Source organism: Leptonotus elevatus, chromosome 11, assembly GCF_054856555.1.
Source record: "Leptonotus elevatus isolate MCC_2025b chromosome 11, RoL_Lele_1.0, whole genome shotgun sequence".
Classification (NCBI taxonomy): domain Eukaryota; kingdom Metazoa; phylum Chordata; class Actinopteri; order Syngnathiformes; family Syngnathidae; genus Leptonotus; species Leptonotus elevatus.
Genome location: NC_141249.1, coordinates 12,662,537 through 12,686,579, shown reverse-complemented (window position 1 = coordinate 12,686,579; position 24,043 = coordinate 12,662,537). Strand labels below are relative to the sequence as shown.

At 41.9% G+C, this 24,043-nt stretch overlaps 2 protein-coding genes across 5 annotated transcripts; one reads left to right on the top strand and one right to left on the bottom strand.

Annotated features, from left to right (window-relative positions):
- Positions 1-18: 18 nt before the first annotated feature.
- On the bottom strand, positions 19-16,383 carry zfr2 (zinc finger RNA binding protein 2). 3 transcript variants are annotated; one of them, XM_086090173.1, is made up of 20 exons: positions 16,338-16,373; positions 13,604-13,710; positions 12,772-13,027; positions 11,854-11,968; positions 11,261-11,479; positions 10,623-11,032; positions 9,720-9,908; positions 9,289-9,526; positions 8,934-9,094; positions 8,739-8,858; positions 8,526-8,665; positions 6,621-6,747; positions 6,354-6,550; positions 5,902-6,070; positions 4,872-5,046; positions 1,802-1,890; positions 1,615-1,710; positions 1,422-1,533; positions 1,245-1,342; positions 19-1,166 (listed from the first exon to the last, which is right to left on the bottom strand). In XM_086090173.1, exons 2-20 carry the CDS (start codon positions 13,654-13,656, stop codon positions 999-1,001), a joined length of 3,132 nt encoding a protein of 1,043 aa, XP_085946299.1. In that variant the 5' UTR covers positions 13,657-13,710; positions 16,338-16,373; the 3' UTR covers positions 19-998. The 3 variants fall into 3 exon arrangements, 2 of the variants coding, with proteins under 2 accessions (XP_085946299.1, XP_085946297.1); XM_086090171.1 differs by having other exon boundaries at positions 11,854-11,971; positions 16,338-16,371; XR_015096558.1 differs by lacking the exons at positions 19-1,166; positions 1,245-1,342; positions 1,422-1,533 and having other exon boundaries at positions 4,960-5,046; positions 11,854-11,971; positions 16,338-16,383.
- On the top strand, positions 14,497-23,881 carry atcaya (ATCAY kinesin light chain interacting caytaxin a). 2 transcript variants are annotated; one of them, XM_086090175.1, is made up of 13 exons: positions 14,497-15,101; positions 15,887-15,986; positions 19,596-19,654; positions 19,736-19,984; positions 20,132-20,302; positions 20,373-20,475; positions 20,551-20,682; positions 20,837-20,923; positions 21,278-21,376; positions 21,528-21,563; positions 21,644-21,718; positions 21,826-21,886; positions 22,178-23,881. In XM_086090175.1, exons 2-12 carry the CDS (start codon positions 15,910-15,912, stop codon positions 21,857-21,859), a joined length of 1,122 nt encoding a protein of 373 aa, XP_085946301.1. In that variant the 5' UTR covers positions 14,497-15,101; positions 15,887-15,909; the 3' UTR covers positions 21,860-21,886; positions 22,178-23,881. The 2 variants fall into 2 exon arrangements, with proteins under 2 accessions (XP_085946301.1, XP_085946303.1); XM_086090177.1 differs by lacking the exons at positions 14,497-15,101; positions 15,887-15,986 and adding an exon at positions 18,129-18,382.
- Positions 23,882-24,043: the final 162 nt, after the last annotated feature.

Here is a 24,043-nt window from a genome sequence, read left to right as displayed (position 1 = left end):
ACGACGCAGTTAGTCACATGGAGGTCGGAGGTTCTCCTCCACAATGCTTTATTTACAACAGCAGTAAAACCATAAACAACACAAACTCAACTTAGAGAGCAACTTTGCTAAAATCACGCTCAAAACAAAGAAAAAAAAAGGACAACAAAAAAACAGATCAGGGACAACAGTAACATTTCAACAGAAGAGATAATAACATAGTTTACCACTAAAAACAATTGCACGTGGCAACAAACAAAATCACTCATACGCAACTTCTCAACAAAACTGTTGTGCAATCACCCCTTCTTCTCTGTGCGGTGACGTAAGATGACGCGTGTCCTCCTCCCGTTTTCAGTGTACTGCAGCCTGCACCATCATGCAGGCGAAACCTCATAACCACAAGATCATTGCGTAGGCTATTCAGTCATCTCTTCTGCTAACTTAGAGGTATTGTTACTGTTTAAAGACAGTAAACAGTAAAGATGACTTCTTAAGTGCTTGGTTTTCACTCTAACAGTGCTACATAGGAGTTTTGCTCTTCAGCTGGACGTCCATTGATTAGATTAGGTTGTATTTTGGCTTGCTTTAACGTGTTCCCACATGTCTTTTTGCTGTACTTTTTCATTCATTCTTTACCAGCCTGATTACGCCCCCTTAAACATTTTATTTTCGTGTTCATGTTGCTTCCAATATTTGTCAAGTGAGATTATTGGTAAAAATAAATAAATAAATCAGCTGTGGTTTGTCTATTGTGACTACTGATTATCGGTTTGTGTGCCGTTATAAGGAAATGGAATGATGCCATCAGCCGCTCTATCTTTTTACTGTTTACACACTTCTAACATCTCTATACATATGTAAGTAATAATGATCAGAAGGGGGAAAGGTGTCGGCCATATTTCTTAAACAGTCAATCATTTTTTTCAAGAAGTCATCATTTTCAACTAAAATCTGTTCTTTTTTTTTTTTTTATACATTCAATAAGACACTAAACTAGCAAGCTGCCCTTGTGGACATCAAACACTCGCAACCTCTTCCTTTTTTTCCTTTTTGACTTCGCCTTCCCCTTCGTTCGCGCCGCTGACGTCCCGCCGGCGTTTGCGAACGCAGGCCTTGGTCACGGGCACGGAGTCCATGCCAAGGACCTGGTGGATCTGACGGAAGGCAAGCAGCCGTAGCGCATGCTGGAGTAAAGGCAACAAGGTCGTCAGGTTTGCTTGCGGATGATAAACGTGCCCTGGAGGAACATTTTCAAAGTTTACCTGCGCGCTGGCGGTTACGTCCTCCCGGTCTTGGACCTTCATGCTCTCCAAAGCATCTGTCGACTGTTTCTCGCAGGGATCCAACAACCCTGACCCATCTGAGAAAAGGGGATGAATCATCATGGAACGCCCAGGTGTCAACTTGAACTGTAGTATAGTGGGGGGGGGGGGTGTTACCTGGTAGCAGGATTCCCGTGGCCAAGCACTCCAGCACCCTGCGCAAGGCTTCTCCGGGGCTGAGCGAGCCCGTCGCACTGCTGATGACCTTCTCCACCAGCAGCTCCATTGCCTAGGACAAACAGGATTGATCTCTTATGATCATTTCGTTACAGTTGGATCAAAACATAGAAGACCAAAGCACCCGGCTCACCCAGCTTGGAACCTTCGCCCACACGGGCACCCGTAGACATAAATCTCTTAAGACTCGAATGATGATGACACAGGACTGCAGTCCGTTGGCACGAGCCTTCAGAGGAAATATTCACGGAGTTGACGTCCACAACGCTAATAGAGAATTTGAGTGAGAAAGGTGCGGAAGATGCATACAAAACTTCTACCTGAAACCATTTGGCATGACGGAGTGCGGCCAAGTGCTCCAGACATGTTTTCTTATTCAGAAGATCTGGTGGGTCATTCTCAGCAACTTCTGATAGAGAGACCACAAACGCACACGCTCAACGATTAGCACCATAAATAAGCCACAACCAGTAGCCTCAAATGTGTAGTGGAATCGTTTATCACGCATGACCGGATTTCCTCTGTGCTCCTTTAAACTGTGCTTTCATAAAGTTAGTGAAAGAGAAACAGAATGAGGGTCAGAAAGTACCGACAATGTCTTGTGCTTGTTTTTCTGGGTGAAAGAAACAAATGAACGACAAAAACGGTACATGCGTAGAAAGGTCGTACAACAGTTTTGGGGGAAATTGTGGGAAACTTTAAAGGACCAATGTGAAGGATTTAAGGGCATCTAGTAGTGAAAATGAAGATCGTCACATATTGCCTTCTTTTAAGTTAAAGTACCACTGATTGTCGCACCCAACTAAGAAAGTCGTTCTCCGCATTTGACCCATCCCCTGAGGGAGCGGTGAGCAGCAGCAGGAGCCGCCCTCGGGAATCATTTGGTGATCTAACCCCCCCCCCCCCCCCCCCCCGATTCCAACCCTTAATGCTAAGTGCCAAACAGGGCAACAGGAGAGCGGCAACGCTCTCATGATGACAGTTTGAAACCACTACAAATTTTAATATAATGATACCTCTTGTGAAAGTGTCAGAATTGTTGATATGACTTGAATTGGATGTCAATTGATTAGATTGAACACCTGTATGGGGTATCACTATTCTGCCACTTGAGTAATGCTGCCCTTACTATAAGACAAGATATTTAAAAACAACAAAAAACATATAAAAATACTTTTTTACAAGATCGTTATTAACACTAATTTCCACTTTGTTTCCTCAATAGAGCCCCTTATATCCTACACACTGGTCCTTTAAATTGGACTTATGCACGATTAAAATTGTTGTCAGCCCAGAAATGCTCATTATGAAACAATTTAAAGGGGAAGTCAACCACCCAAAAATTACTGATAATATGTTCTATGCAACCCCACTAGTCTAAGGTATACTGGTTAATATTGCGTTAGTGGAATATGAGTTAAGCAGCAAAATCCAGCAGTTTTTATCAATATCAGAAGGCGGCCATTTTGCCACTCGTAGCGTGAAAATGACATTGGAGTTGCTCAGGTCTCCGGTAACACTAACAACCAATTACAGCTCAGCTTCAGAAAACATGTGAGCTGTTATTGGTCGTTGCCTGAGCCCTGACCAACTGTGATGTCATGCAAAATGGCCACCCCCCTGAGATGGATAAAGGTCACATGTAACAATGTCAATAAATGTTTAAGGTTGACTTCCCCTTCGACAAGCAGATGACATATTATATTGCATTACAGACTGCATTGCGTCTTCTGACATTTTCAATTGACTTCTTATTTTGGGTTCCCTTTATTTACTGCGTGTCATTTGATCTGCTGCTTTACAGGAAGGACGAAACATCCGCTCAACCTATTTTTGCCTCTTTGAAGCATGAAACAATTGAAGCGTGCACTTCGTCATCTTTCAAGCTTTTAAAAGTGTGTTTGTAGTCTGTAGCGTCTCCCAAATATCCCCTCGTGGCAATCTTAAAGCAAAGAAGGCACAGCTTCTGATGCCATGCGTTTGAAAGGAACTACAGTAACAATCTTAATGTTTGATGCACCTGTGCCTTCCCTGCTTTGCCACTTATATTATAAAGGAAGCTTCTTGAGCAAGGATATTTCCATCCATTCACGCCTTTGTGCAAGACAAAAAGAAAAATATCAACGATATCAATGAACATAACGTGTCAGAGTGATGATCACAATTAGTAGTATTAAAACAGATTACATAGTTGTTTGCAAAAAAAAACATGCAGCGTGTTTGTTGGGTTTGTGATTTTTTTGGAGAGTATGAAGGCGTTCATGGATAGAGATTGGTGACAAATTGAAGACACTAAATGCAAAATGTGATTACAAAAATATCGATGGCTTGTTATGTGGCAACTTTTCATCCACTGGGAACCTCGCAAGCTAAATAAAAACAAAGCCAGAACTTATAAATTCCACGTCATCATTGCACTTTGAATGAGTGACCCATATTTAACGAGCTAACAACACTAATGTGAAGCTGCTGCACCACATGGCTCATTAAATACGGACCACTCTGTCTCATTCATTTGCCCATTCTTAGTGGTATGAGTGGCCTTCACAGCGGCTATGTCTAAATAAGGAATTACTGTACATGACCATCAACAGTAAACAATAGCAGCCATAAAAAAAACACATCATGACCATGCTTTCTCAATGGAAAACATGCAAAGAAAGGCTGACTCTTTGGAGCAGGAGTGCTTGCACCTCAATGATGGTAACATTTCACTACAATGTTGAGTGGGAGTGGCAATAAAGCAAAGGCAAACACTCAAGCTCCTTATAATGCAACAATATGACAACTGGAGGAAACTGATTGCGAGGAAGATGAACCTCAAAGCTCGCCTCATGGATGAGTTGTAGTCATGCAACAAAACTACAATACGGACAGAAGTATTTGGCCAACATTTCCAAAGCACGACTTTTATCAGACATGAATTCGATGTGTGGCCCGTTACTTTTGTCCATATAACTGCATACTTTTTTCTTCTTTTTTTTTCTTTTTTATATATCAGAACAGTGATCCTCAAACTGGTCTGTTTCTTGATCTCGTCATGTGAGTGTATCTGGGTGCTTCGATAACAACATACACCCTCGTGGCACAGAAAGGTCGGAGAGCCCGGCTTCTGATTCTCATGTTGCGAAAAGTAAAAAGATTTGGAGGGACTTAGGGTGGCTGTATGAAAAAGGAGGGATAAAAATATTGGGACAAATTAGTATGGGAATTATTTTTTCCTTTTTTTAAGGGTTTGCTAGTCAAAACACATTCAACCCAGCTAAAATTTGGGCAACTGACGGGCGCATAGGATTGAGCCGGGGTGTTTTGGGGGAGGTATACTGTGAGTGTATTAGACACAGCGCCAACATGTGCTTCTCTGGTACTGAAAGCGTTGGCTTCTCTAACCTTTCTCAGCCGCGTTTCCTGCTGCCTGCTTGTCCTTCTCATCAGCAGGGTCGTCCCTCATGAGCGGCGAGGTGAGAGAAACGGTCACCTGCATTATGGGCTCCTTGCTCGATAATATGACGACGCTGGCCTCCTCTGGGTGAGCCTGCACCTCATACTGATCTTCAGAAAATGTCTGCCGGTTAAAAGGACACTTGGAATTACTCACTACAGAGGAGGTGGGGTACATATATGGGGGGCAATGAGCCTTATAGGGCAAAAATACAGGGCGATTCTTTTTCTTAGGCTACTAAAATATTTATTTACTTAATAATATTCAGGGGAGGAACATGAACAGTTTATGAAACCCCATGTCTCGCTCTGTAGGATTCAGGTGTCATAACCAGGCAGTGCATCTAAAGATCAGTGGATTAAACATTACATATACAGCAGGAGGGGAAAGCTAATTTCAACACGTCACAACCTTCAAGTCGATGCCTTTGAGACAGAAATGGGGTTTCTCTCCTTAAGCCTAGAGATGGATTTGTATTGTAATTTGTAGGGATCCCATCAATCCTTATAGAGATACATTATTTACTTAAATCAATAACTGATTCACTGCAAGCCCAGTAAAAATGGATTTTTGACTTCAATAGCCGTCAATGGCAGTGAATGAAACACTATCACGCTCTTTGATGTGTGCAATAAACACCACTCTGGGATATGAGAGAAACCCGTGTTGAAAGAAGCAGGACAGTTCATAACAATCACAACCTTTCGGTCTCCTGCAATGTAAAACTTATTTTGACGATCCTGCAGCTTAGGCGCGCAGTGCTGATGATATAACCTGCAAAATACAATGGATTAATTTGGGAATTCTAACGACTACATTGTCAAGTAGAAAAATGTCATCCTGCAAAATGTTGGGAGGAAAAAATGGGAGGAAAAAAAAAGTCATCCTGTAAAATGATTTTGTGGTCAGGATTCATGCACAGAAGCGCACCTTTCATCCCACAAACTGTGCTGTGATGCATGGGTGAGATCTTCTTACCGCCAGTTCCTTGGGCAACTGCTTAGCAATGCTCTTGAGTAAGGAGATGGTGGGTTTTTTAGCAGTGAGCAGGATGAGTTGAACATTGGTGTCGCCCCGAAGTAGCAGGCCTTTGGCTAGGATGCCCACACGCATCACGCCTCTTAAAAGCCGGGCCGCGTTTGCAGTGCTATCAAGAGAAGGACAAAGCCAAAAACTTAGTAGATTGGATGTCATTTGGATTTCTACTATTTTTAAGACTTCCGTTTTTGTTGACGTAATAACTTAAATTTTGGGCTCGGTGGTCTTGTAAATGTATATTTAATTCTCTTATATTCTATTTACCCAGAGTCCTCATTTTAAATAGATGTGGCGTGAACAATTTGCTTTTTTCTGCCACTGTAAGAACGGAACTCCGTAAACAGAGTTTATGGTGTAGGCCCCATAACCTGAAACTGTACCCAAATTTGTACCTTTGTAGGTCCCCACTCTCAGTAGCAACAGGAGCGATGTTCTTCTCAAGCAGAATGTCTGATACCATCTTCAGGGCTCGCTCAGAGTGGGAGACGATCCTCTGAACAGCCTGCAGCTCTTCCTCTCCCGGGTAAATGGTGGCGTGTTTGGCCATCACAAGGCGGTCGTCAGGTGAGTCTGGCCGCCGCACACACGACTTACACGAAAGGGAGAAAAAGTTACCAGGGCAGATATGGTGGAAGAAAGCGTGCATTAACAAAACTCACCAGCAGAGGGGGCACAGGCATACCCGGGCGGCTCATGAGAGGTGGGGGAGGCATCCTGCGTCTCTGCTCCCCCCAGTACATTTGCTCATCGTCCATTCTTCTCCAGTACATGTCCTCCTCGTATCGCCTGCACAAGTGGGTGGAAAAAGACTTTCATGTACACAGATTTCTATTTCAAAAAGATGCTTAGTATCTTATAGCTTATAGGAATGTACCTGACAATAAATCCAGTCAGGACATCAGCATTCAAAAATCTATTTTTAACTCTTTGACTGCCAGACGTTTTCAGAAAAGGGATGCCGTCAGTGCCAGCCGATTTAAGCATTTTGACTGATCTTCCAAGGTCCACAGAAAATGTTCTGTTAGGACTATGGAAACACACGTACTACCAAATGAAAGATTGGACTTTCATCTTTCATCAGAAAAAAAAAGTTTGTTTCTACCTTATTCCGTTCTTTAGTAATCAACAATAGAAAATGGTTAGTTTGACCCAATTTCGCCTGTTTTGGACCAAAATACGGAGAAATCAAGCTTTTAGTGAAACGATATTATTTCATGCATTCTAGTGAATTTTACACTTCTTTTTGTCCATGAATGATGCCACAAACACCTAAATAGTGCTTTACTTCTATAAAACACTACCACCAAGAATGAAAAAGTGTTTTTTGATAGCAAAATACGTTTATTTACATTCAACAGTGTAACAATTTGACAACAATTTGGCAAACTATTTACAAATGTGTGGAACTGTGGTGCTATTTACAAATATGTGGATGTTTCAACGACAGTTTTTCTTTTTGTAACACTCTCCTGCGTGCAAGAAGACGCAACAGCATTTGCACAACAGGTTGCCTCTTCGCGTGCTCCACTTTCTTGCAGGCCGTTTTTTCCGGGGAATAGCAAGTATATACTGCAGTGTGTGTTGCCATCAAGTCTAATATCAGGATCATGCTACGGTTTCGTTACGTCTCGCTTCCTCGTGTCCTTCAGTTGCTACACCGGGTTGTAAGAGATGTTTTGATCCATTTTATCCACTCCATTCATGGTGGCATCGTAGTCCAGAAACAGTGTCTTCTCCGTGATCAGACTGTACCCGCTCCTCCGATGAATATGCATTGGACTCGGGGTACTCTTCATTGTCCGACAAAATGTCCGCATGTGAAAGCTCCGGCGTTAGCAGCGGTAGCCGCGCTTAGCCGGTGAGGCTTACTACGTGATCATAACAGTCGCGTCAAGGCTTCCAACTTTGGCGTCAAGCTCGGAGTCATCATCATCATCATCATCAATCTGCATTGGTCGATGCCAACTCTCCATCGCCCGATCGAATGTCCGATTGTGTAGAAGTACCCGGTCGGCTATTGTGCGCGTTTTGCGGCCTTAGCAGCGGTAGCCGCGCTAGCCGCGCTTAGTCGGTGAGGCTTACTACGTGATCATAACAGTCGCGTCAAGGCTTCCAACTTTGGCGTCAAGCTCGGAGTCATCATCATCGTCGACATCAATGCGCTTTTTAGTATTGATTGATGCTTTCCGTCTTTGAAAAAAATGCTCAAGCGTGAGCTGCTTGCAACCGGTTGATTAGTCAGCCATTGTCGGCTTATTCAGCCATTGTCTCCTCAACACTCTAGCTCCGCCTCACGTCTTCTACTGACGCCCACGGTGGGCGGCCCAGCCAACCTTGTGCAAAGAGAGTCATCGCTGCCCTCTAGGGGCCAAAACGAGTCTTTTACTAATCAGATCTGCCTGATACTTTCAGCACAGCTGCCCAAGGCTTTCCTGCACCCGTTTTAAAAAAAAAACAAAAAAAACATAGGGGACGTCTTTTAACGTCCTCGGCGCCCTTCCCTAGGTTTATGCTAAACGTTTTATAACGTTTATGGCGGTCAAAGAGTTAAGAACCATCCTGACCTCCTTTCCATGTTCCAGCGCTGCTCATCATCTTGCTGTCTCTTCAGCACCGTCTTCTGCTTCTTAAGTTTGCTCTCCTGCAACTTTCTGGCTCGGTTACTAGGTTTGATCTCCACTGGGAGCTCTGGGTTCACTTTCCTCTGCGGAAAGAGCAATAGGACCGTAAAAGACATGTAAGAAATCTCTTGGAAAATGTAGCTGCATCTTATCTACCTTGTACTGCAGTCTGTGCCTTCTTCCCTTCAGGTGCATGTCTTTAGCATTTGGGTCATTGAAGCTGCACTCACATAACTTACAGTGGAAACGAATTACTTTGCCGTCACTGTTACGCACCTGAAAAACATACTATTGGTCATTTGCTGTCGCAACCTTTTGCGAGCAAAGATGAGGTTGGTTTTCCCCAATTACCTTCTCCACGTAGTCATGCCCAACTGGCTGGATGTCCCCCTGGCTCGCAACCTTGTCGCAATCCTCGTCTGGCACTTGTGGCATAGTTCTCTCGTCATTCACCGCTACCGCCACAGGGGGTGCTGCTGTCGCGGCTGCAGCAGTGCTGGCTAGCTTACTAGCTGTTAAAACAGGTTAAGAGGATAACAAATCAAATTAAGCTTATAATAATGCTCCTGATAGGTTGCGGGTTCAAAATAAAAATATTGAGTACAAAAAAAATTGAATTAGCTTTGTTGCAATTTTACCACAAGAGTAATGGAAAAAGAACAACAACATGAACTCATACTGAATTACAAATGACTTCACAACTTACAAGTCAAAGTTGTTTTGGACGGAACTACTTTCTTGACTGTCGTGGCTGTTTTAGCCACAGTGTTTACAACTGGTTTGGGCGCAGCAGTAGAAGTTGAAGTGGCCGTGACTGAGGCCATGATGCTGGTGGTGGCCAGGTTTTTGGCAGCCGTTGATGTTGTGATGACTGGTGCAGAGTTCACCACCACGGGTTCAGTGGAGGGAATAGGCTTGCCCAGTTTGGTATGCAATTTTACCACCTTTACAAAGACACAAACAGATAGAATTAGCTGATATTTATTCCCTCCTCATATCAGTGTGGGGAGTCTGCCTCGAGGATATCGCAGAACAGATGGGAGATCCTGTAAATAAAACATGACATTGAAGCATGTTGACTGGCTTTCTGCTAAGATGAAAGAACAAACATTCAAAGAATTGCACAACTGCGCTAACCTTCTGGTGTTTGGAGCCACGGATGTGCGCAGCGTAGGCATCAACTCCAGTGCAGGACACGTCACACAACTCGCAACGTAACTGAGTCTGGATTCCTCTGGGACCGTTGCAGGTTCCCGTCTGACCGCCATTCTTCTGAGCGGCTTCTTTTTTCTTATGTTTCTGGCCCTCTAGGTGCTCCCGGTATGTCTGATTCAATAAGATCGAAGGGGGGGGGGGGGGGGGGGGGAAGCAAGATCTAATTTAATTTAAACAAAATTTTACAAATGCAGACATTGACGAGCCAATCTTTAGGTGAAATCTGTAGTAGATACGTTCCACAGAAAAATCGGTGATGTAAAGAGTGATAATTTAATGTATATGTATTGTATATTTATAGACTCCCCCCGTAAAAAACAAAACAAAAACAATAAAAATACACTAAAATAATTAAAGGGGAAGTCAACCCCACCGAAACATTCTTGACAATAACATGTTCTATGCAGCCCCACTAGTCTAAATGCGGTGTTGAGCAGTAAAATCCAGCAGTTTTTATCAATATCAGAAGTCGGACATTTTGCCACTTGCTGTCGCGTGAAAATGACATTGTAGTTGCTCAGGTCTCATGTAACAACCAATCACAGCTCAGCTTCCTAAAACAGGTGAGCTGTGATTGGTCGTTGCCGGACCCTGAGTAACTGTGATGTCATCATCAGTCGACAGCAAGTGGCAAAATGGCCAGCCCCTGAGATGTATAAAAACGGCTGGATTTTGCTTCATAACTCATATTCCACAAATGTAATATTAATCAGAATGTAATGTTTAGACTAGTGAGGTCACATATAACATGTTATTGTCAAAAAATGTTTAAGGTTGACTTCCCCTCTAAGCCTTTCACAAAGATGTGACATTAGAACATCTCACCTGAGGACCTGCACAGCTTATTTTGCAAATGTCACAGTAATGAAGCTGGGGCTGCTTGACAGGCCCCTTGGGCTTCTGTAGCTTGTTCTGGTGAAACGCAGGCTTTTTGTAGGTGCTCCCCACCGAGCTCGTCACCATGTTGCTGCCGGGATTGCTCCAGGAAGCGCTTGTCAGTTGCTTGGGGGGCTGTGGTTTTTGGGGCTGATGGGATGGGGGCAGCAGCTGTTGCTGTTGCTGCTGCTGCTGCTGCTGCTGCTGCTGTTGCTGTTGCTGTTGCTGTTGCTGTTGCTGTTGCTGCTGCTGCTGCTGCTGCTGCTGAGGCTGGGACAAAGTCTGCTGGGCCGGCAGGTAATAAGAGGTGACAGATGTGCTGGGGTAGCCAGTTGATCCATAGTTAGAGTAGCTGAGGCCTGAGGATAAGTGAGAAGCACAAGAATAAATTTCAACAGACACATGGATTTGAATTACATTTTCATCTATTAAGACGGTGAACGTCTTCATTTTTAACCAAAATGGAGTCCTTTTCACAGTGATTAACCACAAACGATCACGCTTCAGTCGGCCCATATTAAATGGCAGGGGGAAAAAATAATCTAACACAGATTGGAAACGTTGACCCGATGAGTGTTGTCTGTTACCTGGGTACGGGGTGGCTGAAGGAGTGGAGCTGAAGGTGGAGCCGAGGGTGTAGGATGAAATTGATGTTTGCGCTTGTTGTGCGCTGCAGGACACCGGGTAGATATTGTAGCTGGTGGACACCGAGCTGCTTGGTGTCAGCGTTGTTACCTGCCTCTGGGGAGGAGGCGGGTGGCTGTACACAGTGGTGGGGGCTGGGGTGTAAGCGCTCTTCACTCCGACTGAAAGAGCAAAAGGGGCAGTGAGAAGGGCGATCGGATGTGCCCGGCGGATCTTCCGAGTTTTCCGATCAGCAGTTTTGACGGGATGAGCATTTAAACTGGTAGCATGGAGGCCATGTATTATGTGACCTAAAAATGCAAGTCAAGTGATGTAAACTCACGTCACTTTTTTTCCCCAGCAACAAGAGGGGCAAAATATTAGACATGCAAGGGCATTAGCCTAAATATACTGAACTGTAAAAACCCATTACAAAGGATTCCTTAAAATCTGCGATATAGCATTTTCAAGGTCATAAATGAGAGGTTGTTGTGTCAATACGAACATTTGAAATATGGTAGCTAAATTAACTTCTTCAGTAATAGCAATGACTCACCGGTCTGGTAGTAGTTGTCAGTCGTACTCCTCTGGGCTGGGACGATACTTGTCTGGTAGTACTGTTTATTGTCATAGGTAGTCACAACAGCAGGATGGGCATAGTTGTAGTTGTCCTGCTATAAATAACATTATCATGATCAGTGCAACACTTGAAAGCAAATGACTTTTTATATAAATACAGGGTGTTCCAAAAAAGAGGTCTTTTGAAATATTAACATCTGAGTAACTAACGTTATGGAAAATAATTATTTAGCACGTATTAATATAACTTTGTACTGTTTTGTGGACAAACAATGGCCTTTTCAATTCCTGTACATGAAGCAACATCGAAGTGACCTTGACTGATAAGCCTGCTCGGAACAGAGTGCTTGCTTTCCTGTCTAGCCGACCCTCACTTTCAACTCCCAAAACCTGACCAGGCTGCATAAAAATCTTCCCATGATTATTTACTGCGCAGACTCTCACAGACCACGTCTACACTGCTCTGTAAGACTTGTGTATATTTGAAGCTTCAAATATAAAGAAACCCAAAAAATAAATTATTGAAGATTCCAGCATATTATTCAAACGAATATAGATTTTAAACAGATTTCATGCTTGACAAATGTTTAATATGTGCATGGCCTGTGACACGTTTTCCTTTTTGCCTTCCTATTTTTCGTGCCATGCCCAGATCTGCTGCAATTAGTAAGTGACTTGTCCAGGAATTGGAATTAGCTCACCTGGGACCCAAACAAGAATAAGTGCAATAGAAAATGGCTAAATGGAACTGCTGGATCTGGATGAATCTATTTTCTAGTTGGTGTATATTTTAAATGATTATTCCCTAGAAAATTAATCCTACATACTCGTGTTGCATAATTTAACACAAAGCGCCTTTTCATTACTTGTGAATATAATTACAAAATGAGCTCACCGTGTTGGAGTACGCCTGATATGTTTGTGGTGTGGTGGTGGGATGCGGGGCTGCCGGGGGGTCCGGCGGTCTGTAGGTGTAGTCCGGAGGGGGTTGGTGGCTCTGATAACTGGCGTAAGGGGCGCTAACGACAGGCTGGGCTGCCTGCACTGTGGCTGGAGCGTAAGAGGCTGTCACAGCATGAGGCACGGCGGGAGCCTGTTGAACGCTGTAGGTGGCCGTCGAGGGATGCGAGTAGGCAGGGGGAGGTTGGGTACTGAGAAAAACAGATGGGTCAGTGATTCAAATAACATTTAGAAGGAGCAACCAGAGCACTTTGCAATATTCCCCCCCGTCATTTATCCAACATCCATCCCTTTTCTATAGTGCTTGTTTGTCCTCATTAGGTTATTGGGTGTGAATGACAATTCTTAAATTTAAGTGTACATTTTGGGGGGAGGGGGTACATTTAATTTCTCATCACGTTAAACAATAATGTATTGTTGCCGTACTGTTCGTTATTATTCCAACAGTGTTTTAACTCTCAGGTCCCAAGTCAGTTCACACTCATTTTATCACTAGCCAAACTGTTTTCCGTCAACAAGTGACTTTATCATTATCAGCTTTGACACTCTTTACTTCACACGGTTTTTGAACGTGACATTTATTCAAGTCAGCAAGCGATTGATGGCAGGCAGCATGAACTCGGCTAGCAATGCAGCTTAGCTTAGCGGCTAAAGGTAGCTTGTGGCAGCAGAGCGGCGCTCGTGGAAACGTCAACAACTCGCACGACGACGTTCTGTTATGATGACTCAAATGTTAGGCTCACGCGACCGTATATCATTTGAATTACCTGTACTGGGGACCGGTGGCGTGCGTGAAGCCAAAATAATTGCTTGCAGCCATCTTGGCTTCTCCGATCTCCGGTACAGTACAGTGATGCCAGTCATCAGAGAGTCACTGAAAGGTAGAAAACAAGATAGTTCACCCCCTCTAACTGCAGCTAAACGTAACACCAAAACGGAAATATTTTGTTTGTACTTGTACTAGTGTTAGACGAAAGTAACGCTATACCCTTGTGAAAATATATCAAGAAAAATAATATGTAGAACTAGAAATATACCGGAAGTACTTTAAATGGAACTATGTTGCCCCAGTGGCATCCAAACGAATAAGGAAAGCGTTTTACCACCCAAAAGATAAAATAAATAAAAGTAATCAAAATGTTCTTTATTTCCTTATTGTATTGGAAGAAAAAATAGGGGAGGGGTGTATTCGGGTCTATTAACCTGCAGCTAGGAGGTGATTCAAATGTCATAATTGATGCTGCTGGTTTACAAAACATCCTGCAAATAAACTTACTATCAGGCTATATGAAATACATTCTAATTAATTAAAAATAAACACACAAAAAGGAAAAAAAACGTGCAGCACACTTTGATTGTTTGTCTATATGTTTGCCTTGCAATTTTCTGGCGACCAGTCTACGGTGTTCCCAACCTTGCTCGCCCAAAGTTGGTTAGGATGAGCTCCAGCTCACCCACGGGCCAAATGAGAATAAATGATATAGGGGGGAAATGGATGGATGGATGGATGGACTTCGCAGTCAGCTGCATTTGATCCAGAGCTGATCTGATTGGCTGCATTTGAAGTAAGGATCTTGAATAATGGATGTGTGGAGAGGGGATTTGAGAGTTGGGGCAGTGGGTGTGAAAAAGACATGGGTGGGAGGGGAGAACGGGATGCTGTTGCCAGGGAACACTGGCGACATCGAGAACCACCAACAGCAGCAGGATTATAGCAGAGATCAGTGCTTCTTTTCCCCAAGTTGCTGCAGGATTTAAAAAAAAAAAAAGCTTCTCCCTTGGAAATAATTAGGTATAGTCAATAAAAGCAGGTTTAGGAAAAAGGTCATATTTGGAGCCACTATTGAAAAGAGTGATCAAGATCATGATACTGCAGCTGGTGCACTCTGACTGAAGAAATTCGGTGCGGACATCAGGGCTAAGAGGCAGTCTGTCGAGTCGCTCTTCACGGCCAGTCTTTTCCCAACAAAGGTGGACAGAGGCGAAGGAAAGGAGACGGGGAGGGTGGCTGGGGGGGGTTCCAGCACAGAGGTGCCCCCTGTCTTCAAGCACCTGCTGCTGGCTAGCAACTGACATTGAGGACACTGTCTGTGTGTATGTGCATGTGAAGTAGAGGAAGAGGAGATGTATGCATTTGGGTCAGTTTAGAGAATCGACTCAAATTTCTGTTCCTGTGAGTGAGGAGAAGGAAGGTTAATAATACGCACACACGGACGGACACCCCAGACAATCTGAAGAATTTGAAGGACTTCTCCACCATCTCATGTGAGTATAGTCATGACATCATGCCAGATGCTGAGCTGACCTCATGAAATCCAACCGTTCTAGGTCAAACTAGAAATGCAATCGGGCCATCTTGTTGTTAATGACGTGCAGCAGCTTCACAGATTGGAAATTCAGATTTGTACGCCTATTTATATTGGCATGTTTGACTCCCCCCTGCCGTGGGTGGAAATCAGTACAGTAAAATTCCACTGCATTTTGGTTGAATTTTTACTTATGTCACTCATGCCCATTGTCCTGTTTGATAACCTTAACTTTATCAATAAAATGATTTATTTTCTGTGTTTTTTTTTGCTAAGATTCTAACCACTGAGGGTGATGATGCACATGCTATTCTTGTATTAGATTGTGCATGTAGCCTACCTAATGTTGTGTCTCCAGCTATAACCTACTACATGTAGCATAAAACTATTTGACTGACTGCACTGAGGAAGAAAAGTGTATTTTCAACAATGGCCTCTTGATTTCCAGCCAGGAGGAGGAAGCTCGTACAATATCTGACTTGACTCACAAAATGGGCTTCATCACATGCTTCTCACATGTGCTAAGTGGGCAGGGGTATAGAACAATGTGACCCACAGTGCTTTCAATCCCTAAATGTCACCATGAAGTGTAAATTGATTGGATTTAATCCAGCCACTAAAACAAACGGTTTCATTTTCTATTTAAATATAACATTTCTTTACTGGAGCTGGTCGACTAGTTAATCGGTTTTCCTCCTGTGTTTGAAATTGTTTTTACAAACATGTGTCTGCTCTTATTTTTAGGCCCTTGCTCTCCTTGCTGAGGGATGGGCACCACTGAAGCAACTCTAAGAATGGAGAACATGGAAGTGAAAGACGAGTGGCAGGATGAGGACTTCCCCAGGTGAGATACTGTTAATTTGTACTGCTCAGTGATATGGACCTGTGCGATGTGTGTGTCATATTCCTGCATTGTTTGGCAATGTAAGGCTACTTTGACTTCATGTTAGAGGAGTAGTGGTAACTTCTAAACAATACAGCAAAAAAATGCTATGACTCATAGTGACAGATGAGAGATTTCTCAAAATGGTTACCAGAATAGCAATCACCAACACGATCTCTTGATATTCACAGAGCTTTTACTGTTTTTACAATCCGGTTATTTTACAGTTTTGCCTCAAACTGTAAGCAGATGTGCGATCAAGAAAATAGAAGAAGAAAAAGAAATTCTGAGAATGTTGAAAATGGAATTTACCTATAGTCATCCATGGCTTGACATTTTCTGATCCTGTGTCTTATTAAGAGTTGATAGAGATGCAAAGAAAGATACAACTTACTAAAAAAAATGCTAGGAAGGAGACAGTTCAAACCTGATGGCTGGTCTAAGAAGTGTCTGCCTCCTGCTCCTTAGGCAAGGTCATATATTATGCACATGAACAGGCAGTTATCATCTGCCTCATGCAGCTTGTGCCCCCCAACCACAGACATCTTGTTTTGTCTCACAGCCAAGTGATACGATCAGAGAGAGAGGAACATTGTCTGCTTTCTTATCCTCGTACTAAAACAAGTAGAATACATTTTATAAGTGCAAAAGCATAATTTTTCTAACAGTACGTTTTAGAGTGATGATGATAATTATTCATGATGCTACATTATTTACTAGAAATGTCCTTTGACAAATAGGGGACATTGGGGCTAGTTGTATCACTTTTGATACTTTTATATATTTCTTGGAATCAATACATCATATATAAACAAAATATATACCAGATGAAAGACCAAAGTCTTAGGGGTTTTTTTTCGTGTCATTTTCATATTTTGTGGCATGGGTAAGTTGTCACACTATATGGGGTAAGATGTCCCATTGTATTTTGCAACTAATAAAACAAGGACAAAATTATCCTTGTTCTCCTGTTTTTTTTTTGACAGCCAGATAAATTGTTTATCAGTGATATTAAAATGTATCATAGTCATTGAGCAAACGTTAACATAAAATATAATGAAATAGATTAAAGTCCATAGGAACTGCTGGACTATAAATCATAGCTTTCAGCCTCAAATGCCTGTTTTGCTTCCCTTAAACTGGAAATTTAAGATTAAATTGAATTTTAGAAAATAAAGCATTTCAGTTAATGGATTGATGGATGGTTCACCATGAAACTTAAACCAGTCCTGACGTGGGCATACTGTAGTTCCAACTACTGGAAAATCAATTTTTAAACAATGAAACAAAACCTGGCAAACTAATTTCCTCACTCTTCAGACTCATCATCTGAAGAACAATTCTGGCATACGTAAACCAAGTAGCCAGAGGTGCCTTTTTCATTGGCCCATTATTTGCATATGTGACAACAGACCCCAAAAATGACTGAGACAAGTTGCCCCTAACTACCATGTTGGCTAATACTTGCTCTCGTATAAAGTTAGCTTAAAACAGAGCTGCGACTGAGGCAGGACAAGATGCCTGAATCTCTCTTCTAACAAGTCCACATAATTTGCTGCTACGACACCTGTTTCAAAATATATATATATAAAAAAAATTAACTTTGGGCTGTGCAAAACAGCTCACAGTGTGCTTTTCTCTTCTCAGACAGTACACAACCCCTAACCATTTATACGAAGAAAATTAGTATTCCACTTTTTCGTTGCACCCTCTAGTGGAGAAGAAATTGCAATGTGACAACTTACCCGTGATACAACTAGCCTACTTGGTATTAGTGACACAACTAGATTACTTGGTATTGGTATCGGTGGCTACTCAAGAGTTTAGTATTTGTACTGATAGCAGTCTTTAAAAAATGGTATTGAACATCCCTTTTAACAATTAAAAAAAAAAAACTATCCGGGGTCCTATCAAGCACTATTAGCACAGTAATAATCTTCATAAGATGCAAGTACACCTAATGATGGATGTGATCATACAAAAATGTAAGGTCATGATGCAAAACTCATTGGACCATAAAAGAGAACAAATGTGATAACAGAGCACTCCTCCTCCCTCTTTCCTAGCGGAGAGCAGGTGCAACCCTCTTTGTGCATTAATGGTCTGGGGATGGTCATGTGATGCAGCGGCAGTCACCGATCCAAAACACAACATCGCCATTGCTGAAATGGTGTCAGCTTTTAGTGGTGGAGAGAAAGAGAAGGAGGAATACGTTGCAGCAGAAGCGCTATTAAAGTGGCCTCTGAGAGATGCTCTGTACCGAACTCATGGAGGGAAGACTGAGGATGAATAAGAATACTGAAGATAAAGGCGCATGTGTGTAGCCCAAAATACTGATTTGACCTCACTTTTGTAAGGTAGGCATTTCTTAATACTGATAATGGTGGTTGAAATGCAGCGAGGTTGTAACAAAAGGGATTATCTTGCTTTTGAGAAAAACCTCTTAACAATTTTATATTGTACTGAACTGATCCTTTTACAAAAGGGTGCTTGAGGGAGGGACTCAGGTTGTTTATCAGTGGCTCAGAGGGGGTTGGGGGGGGGGGGGGGGGTGCTCGCCATTCTCCCGCAGAAGGGATGATGAAGCATACGCAGGAATGCAGCACGTGGAGACGCGCTAAGAACACCGTAGCTGGAAAAACACTGCAGTGTAGCTCCCCGCATCACTTGCACTTATAGAGTTAGCGTTGTCAAGGGCGATGTGTAGATTCTGCATACTCACAGCACACACACACACACAAAAAGCATTTGATGTGTTTTTTTGTTCCCCTCATCCGCATTTTCTGTCCTCCCTTTTCCTTCTCCTCCCTCCTCTGCTCTGCCTCATGTTGCCTGGCAGCCTTGTAATCTTCATCTGTCCCCGGAGAGAAGTTAATTACCATCCTCTTCTTCGCGCTCCCATTTTCGGTGTTAAGATGGATTAGTGGCAAAAGTATTGTTTTAAATGGTCCATTTGGACATCATAGTAATTGGAGTAATGGAACGTGGTTTTCTGTAAAGTTATTATTATGGTACTCTCTCATAGGCAGTGGACACATTAGGTACTCCAGTACAGTTTACTGAGAACTAATGTAAATGCAAAGACATTTATTTTCATTTGGATTAACACTATGATAGAGGAACCGTCTAACTAATATTGTGTTTGCAGAAAACATGATAAGCAGCCAAACTCATCTGTGTTTATCCATCTCAGGGGGAGGCCATTTTGCCACTTGCTAATGAGTGAAAATGACATTACAGTTGCCTAGGGCTCAGGTATCGACCAATCACGGCTCACCTGTTTTCTGAAATTGAGCCATGATTGGTCATCACTTGAGCCCTAAGCAACTGTGACGTCATTTTCAGGCAAAATGGCCGTCCACTCGGATAACGACCAATCACCTTTTTTTCTGAAACAGATCATTTTGTTCTTAATCTACTTTGCCTGACTAAAAGGTCAAATTAAATTAAATTAAATTAAATTAAATTAAATTAAATTAAATTAAATTAAATTAAATTAAATTAAATTAAATTAAATTACATTAAATTAAGCTCATCAAATACATAAATGATGTGTTATTTGTCACTCAGACTTTTACCCGAGTACGGCGACATGGACTCCTCCTGTGGCCTCACAGACAACAGAACCTGTAAGACAATTCATTATTAAGAACCTCTCGATTGCTCATTTTTGGAAAGAGCTTATGTCATCTCTCCTCATTTCTTCATAGCTCCTCCCAACTCCCTGAACGTGAGCCCACCTGGAGGAGGCGTAGGCGTGTCGTCCTCGCACCGTACACGCCGTACGTTAGTTGCGCCGGAGATGAATCTGTCCCTGGATAAAAGCGAGGGTTCCCTACTGTCGGATGACTTCCTGGACACACCCGACGACTTGGACATCAACGTGGACGACATCGACACGCCGGATGAGACGGACTCGCTGGAGTTCATCACTAATGGCAATGACCTGGAATGGGAAGGTAGGAAGAACTTCAACAACACCTGCACTTAGATTATCCAGGTGTTCTTAATATTTTGACAAGTGAGTGAATGGGTGTCCTCTCTGGGTGGAGCCTTATATTATTTATGCACAATAAACAGCAAAACACATCCCTGTGTCATTCCAGATGACACTCCAGTGGCCTCGGCCAAAGCCGGTCCGACTGGTGGTACGGGAGACGTGGACGAGGACGGGAATGCCAACGGACGCTTGTGGAGGACGGTGATCATCGGAGAACAGGAACACAGAATTGACATGCAGATCATCCGGCCGTACCAGAGAGTCATCACACATGGAGGTTCGTTCGAGAGGAATGTCTATAGTGCAATTTTAAACTATATTTTTGAAAATCCAAACCCTGTTTTCAGGTTATTTTGGGGAGGGCCTGAATGCCATCATTGTATTCTCTGCATGCTACCTGCCTGACAGCAGCATCCCAGAATACCACTACATCATGGAAAACCTCTTCCTGTGAGTCCAAACTAGAGTTGTATGTCACGATGGTGGATGCGAAACATGTAGCGGTACCGTCTCCCGCTCTTCCAGCTACGTGGTGAGCAGTCTCGAGATGCTGGTAGCTGAAGACTACCTGATCATCTACATGAATGGAGCCACGCCCAGGAGTAAAATGCCTGGAATTAGCTGGCTCAAGAAATGCTACCAGATGATTGACAGAAGGTGCGAAAGAAACTTTGAAATGGACTGCATTTGGTTTTGTCTCATTTTGAGCTTCATTGAATGTTCTGCCTTTATAAAGATAACTAGGGTGTTAATAAGAACATTGAACGTGCTCTTGCTTTGCTAATGCAGCAACAAACTTTTTTTATACCAGATTGAGGAAGAATTTGAAGTCTCTGGTCATTGCTCATCCTACTTGGTTCATACGCACTGTGCTGGCTATATCCAGGCCCTTTATCAGGTGAGATTCACAAGCAAGCCAATATGGATTAAAGACTTAATCCACGTCAGATGTATATGTATCGGTGGCTGATATCGGCAGCCTCCACAAGTTCTCAATACCGTAAACTCAGGCTGTTATCAGCAGTGTCTCGTAGGTTTCTGGAAAAATGTCCTGCTGAAACCTAGCACAAAGCTTAATTGCAAAATCCATGAGTTATAAAAACAAGTTAAAGACTATTGCTATTATCTGTGTAAAGTATAAAGAGAGATCAGGATAAATGTATATCAAATCTTATCGCAAAAATATAAGTGTCTTCGTACTTTATATGACATCAATGTATTGATTGTGTTGTTCTCTTGCTGCCATTTACAGTGTGAAGTTCATGAATAAAATCCAGTATGTTCACAGCCTGGATGAACTGGCCCTAATGGTCCCTATGGAGCACGTACATGTACCGGAATGCGTTTTGCAGTAAGTTTTTCCTCACCACTATGTGGGGAAAAAGAGGAATGGTCTGACTCCCAAATCGCAATTAGTGTTTTTATTATTATTATTATTATTATTTTGTAATTGTTAAACAGTAGGATTAACTGTAAGATTCAAACATTTTTATTCATCGCAGGTTTGACGAGGAGAGGATCAAAGCCCGCAGAGAAAGGTGAGCTTTTAGTCCTTACACTTTTGTCTTTGTCATGCCGACTATTACTTCATATCATATTCAATGTAAATGTCAATTAGAATGGAGCAAGAGCAGAAGCGACAGGTGGAAAAACAGTCAGTCTCACAGGAGCCAGTCAACAAAAAGTCAGAGAGGTACTGGTCCGAAGCGTGGCGTGCATTTAAAACGACTGAGTACAGTTCTGGCAACTTTTAACGATAGGTTAAAACATCCTCACTCATGCATTTTTCTCTCTTTCCAGGCCAAAGTCAATGATTGTAGAGCAAAGATTATGAAAACGAAAGAACATTACGAATAAACAGGTAATATGACCTGTTGTTATATAATGTTACTTTTATTAACATCAAAAGTGCCCCACTACAATGAGATCCTATACTGCCATATTCATTTAATAATATATTTCGCAGGATGTGTTTCGAAAACGTTGTGTTTATTTGGTTTGGTTAGGTTCAAGTAAATTACTGGTGCCATCAGAGCAAATGATTTTCTGCAATAATAATAATAATAATAGAGCTTGTATGAAATAAGTTTCCCATCCATAATACAGTAAAACATTGTGTTGCATTTCTGTATCTCACATTCTGTTGCTGCAGTGTGCCACTTGGAGCATCAAACTATTCATCGAAGCCTCAAAGACTACACGTGCTTCCTTGAGCGCTCATCTTTATCTCCGTTTTGATGTGAGGGCTTCATTCACAAATGTAACATTTGCAACGGAGCTTCTTGTTCCCTTGGACTTTTGCACTTTAATGTTGGAGCGGCTCGCGCTGAACGTTTGCCATATGCGAATCACTGGAAGAATGGCAAAAGGATTTTCCTCTTAAACTGCACAGGCGAAGGAAGGGACGTTATGTTTATCATAAGTAAAACCAGACCGATGGAAGAGAGGCCGGATGAAAGTGTTTTAGATGTAAATTCTGTACTGCAATCTCTTTTGATTTTGCTCTATTCAAGCTTTCTATTTTGCTGTACTGAGCTGAGAAACGAGAATGTCCATGATGCACCGACAAGGACCTCCATCTATATTTTCACATCTTACCACGTGCCTCTGTCGCTTGAGTTTAAAATGCAGAAATATGAGAACTATTATATCACTTTACTGTATTCACTAGTTCCTATTTTGTAATTATTTACCACTTTTGGCTTATAGCTACAATGAAACCCATAGAATAGCACTTAGGCAAACCAGGGCCGAACAATGGTTTAGCATCATCATACTAAAATGCAAACAAACATCACTAAGAAAACATAAGGTCCCTGGTGGAGTTAATGAACACAACTGTTTTAAGACCTTCTTTGCACTTTCTTGGTTAAACTGCAACCACCTTATACCGTATTTTAAAACATGAATGTTTTAGTGCTTCCCTTTTTCTTTAATGCATGCTTATGATCACACAAATAGATTAAACGTCAAATACATTATTAGTTTGGGTATCACTTAGTTTTGCTCATTTTTGTTTATTGTATTTTATTTTACATGCATTATTGTTTCTTTTGCACTAGTCTTCAAAGCACATTCCCATTTTGCACGTTTTTGTTTTTATAAACGAAAACTAAAATGTCCTCCCGCTCAAGTCGATTGTAAGAGGAACACCACACAAAAAAAGTTGACTTCATATTAAATTGCATTTTGTCAGTTCAACACAAAAATCCCAATGTCTTTAAGTTTCTCAAGTATCTCAGTTTCTATCGTCTTCTTCTTCTTCTTTTTTTCCTTCTTCTTCTTACTCTCTTGTCTTCCGTTGCCGGCAACAGTTTTGGTAGCACGAGAACAGAACACTGTCAATTGTTTTTCTACAAAATCGACATCGCTGTATTAACATAAATACAATTGTGTAAATTGTTTAGCATAAAGATTTACTCATGGCCTTTAAAATTTATTTTTGTTTTTTTAAGAACTTGAGAGGCCATTTGAAGAAATGACAAGTTACTTTTACATTTTTCGTTAATTTGATATTTTGTGATGCTTCTAAAACTTGAGAGACCCCTTCAAATTGTTGTTGGTTTTTTTGGACTCTATTATTTTTGTTTTGTTGAATGCCTCATATTGAAGTAATCAATAATACTAGACACTGTTCTATGTAGCTAACTCTGCTATGTTATCTCTATGCTGTGTAGACAAACATGAACTCACATTAACTTTACGGAGTTTACTTTTGATCATAAAAGCACAATATAGTCACACAGACGCTGGCTATTTTTATATTTGTTTATTGCGATACAAGTTGTTTTTGTTGTTCGGATGATTATGTCTGCTTTGTGAATAGAAATGAATAAATAGTCCATCCCTAAAACAACTTGGTATTTTGATTGTAGCTGTGACAGTCCAGAGTGAAATTTAGTGTGGAAATACACCATGACATATCAAGGTGTACTGAGTAAATAACTGACCTCTACCAAGGTTTCATTTGGAGCTTTTTATGTTTCACCTGACGAGACCCATGTTCATCTTTTCTTAG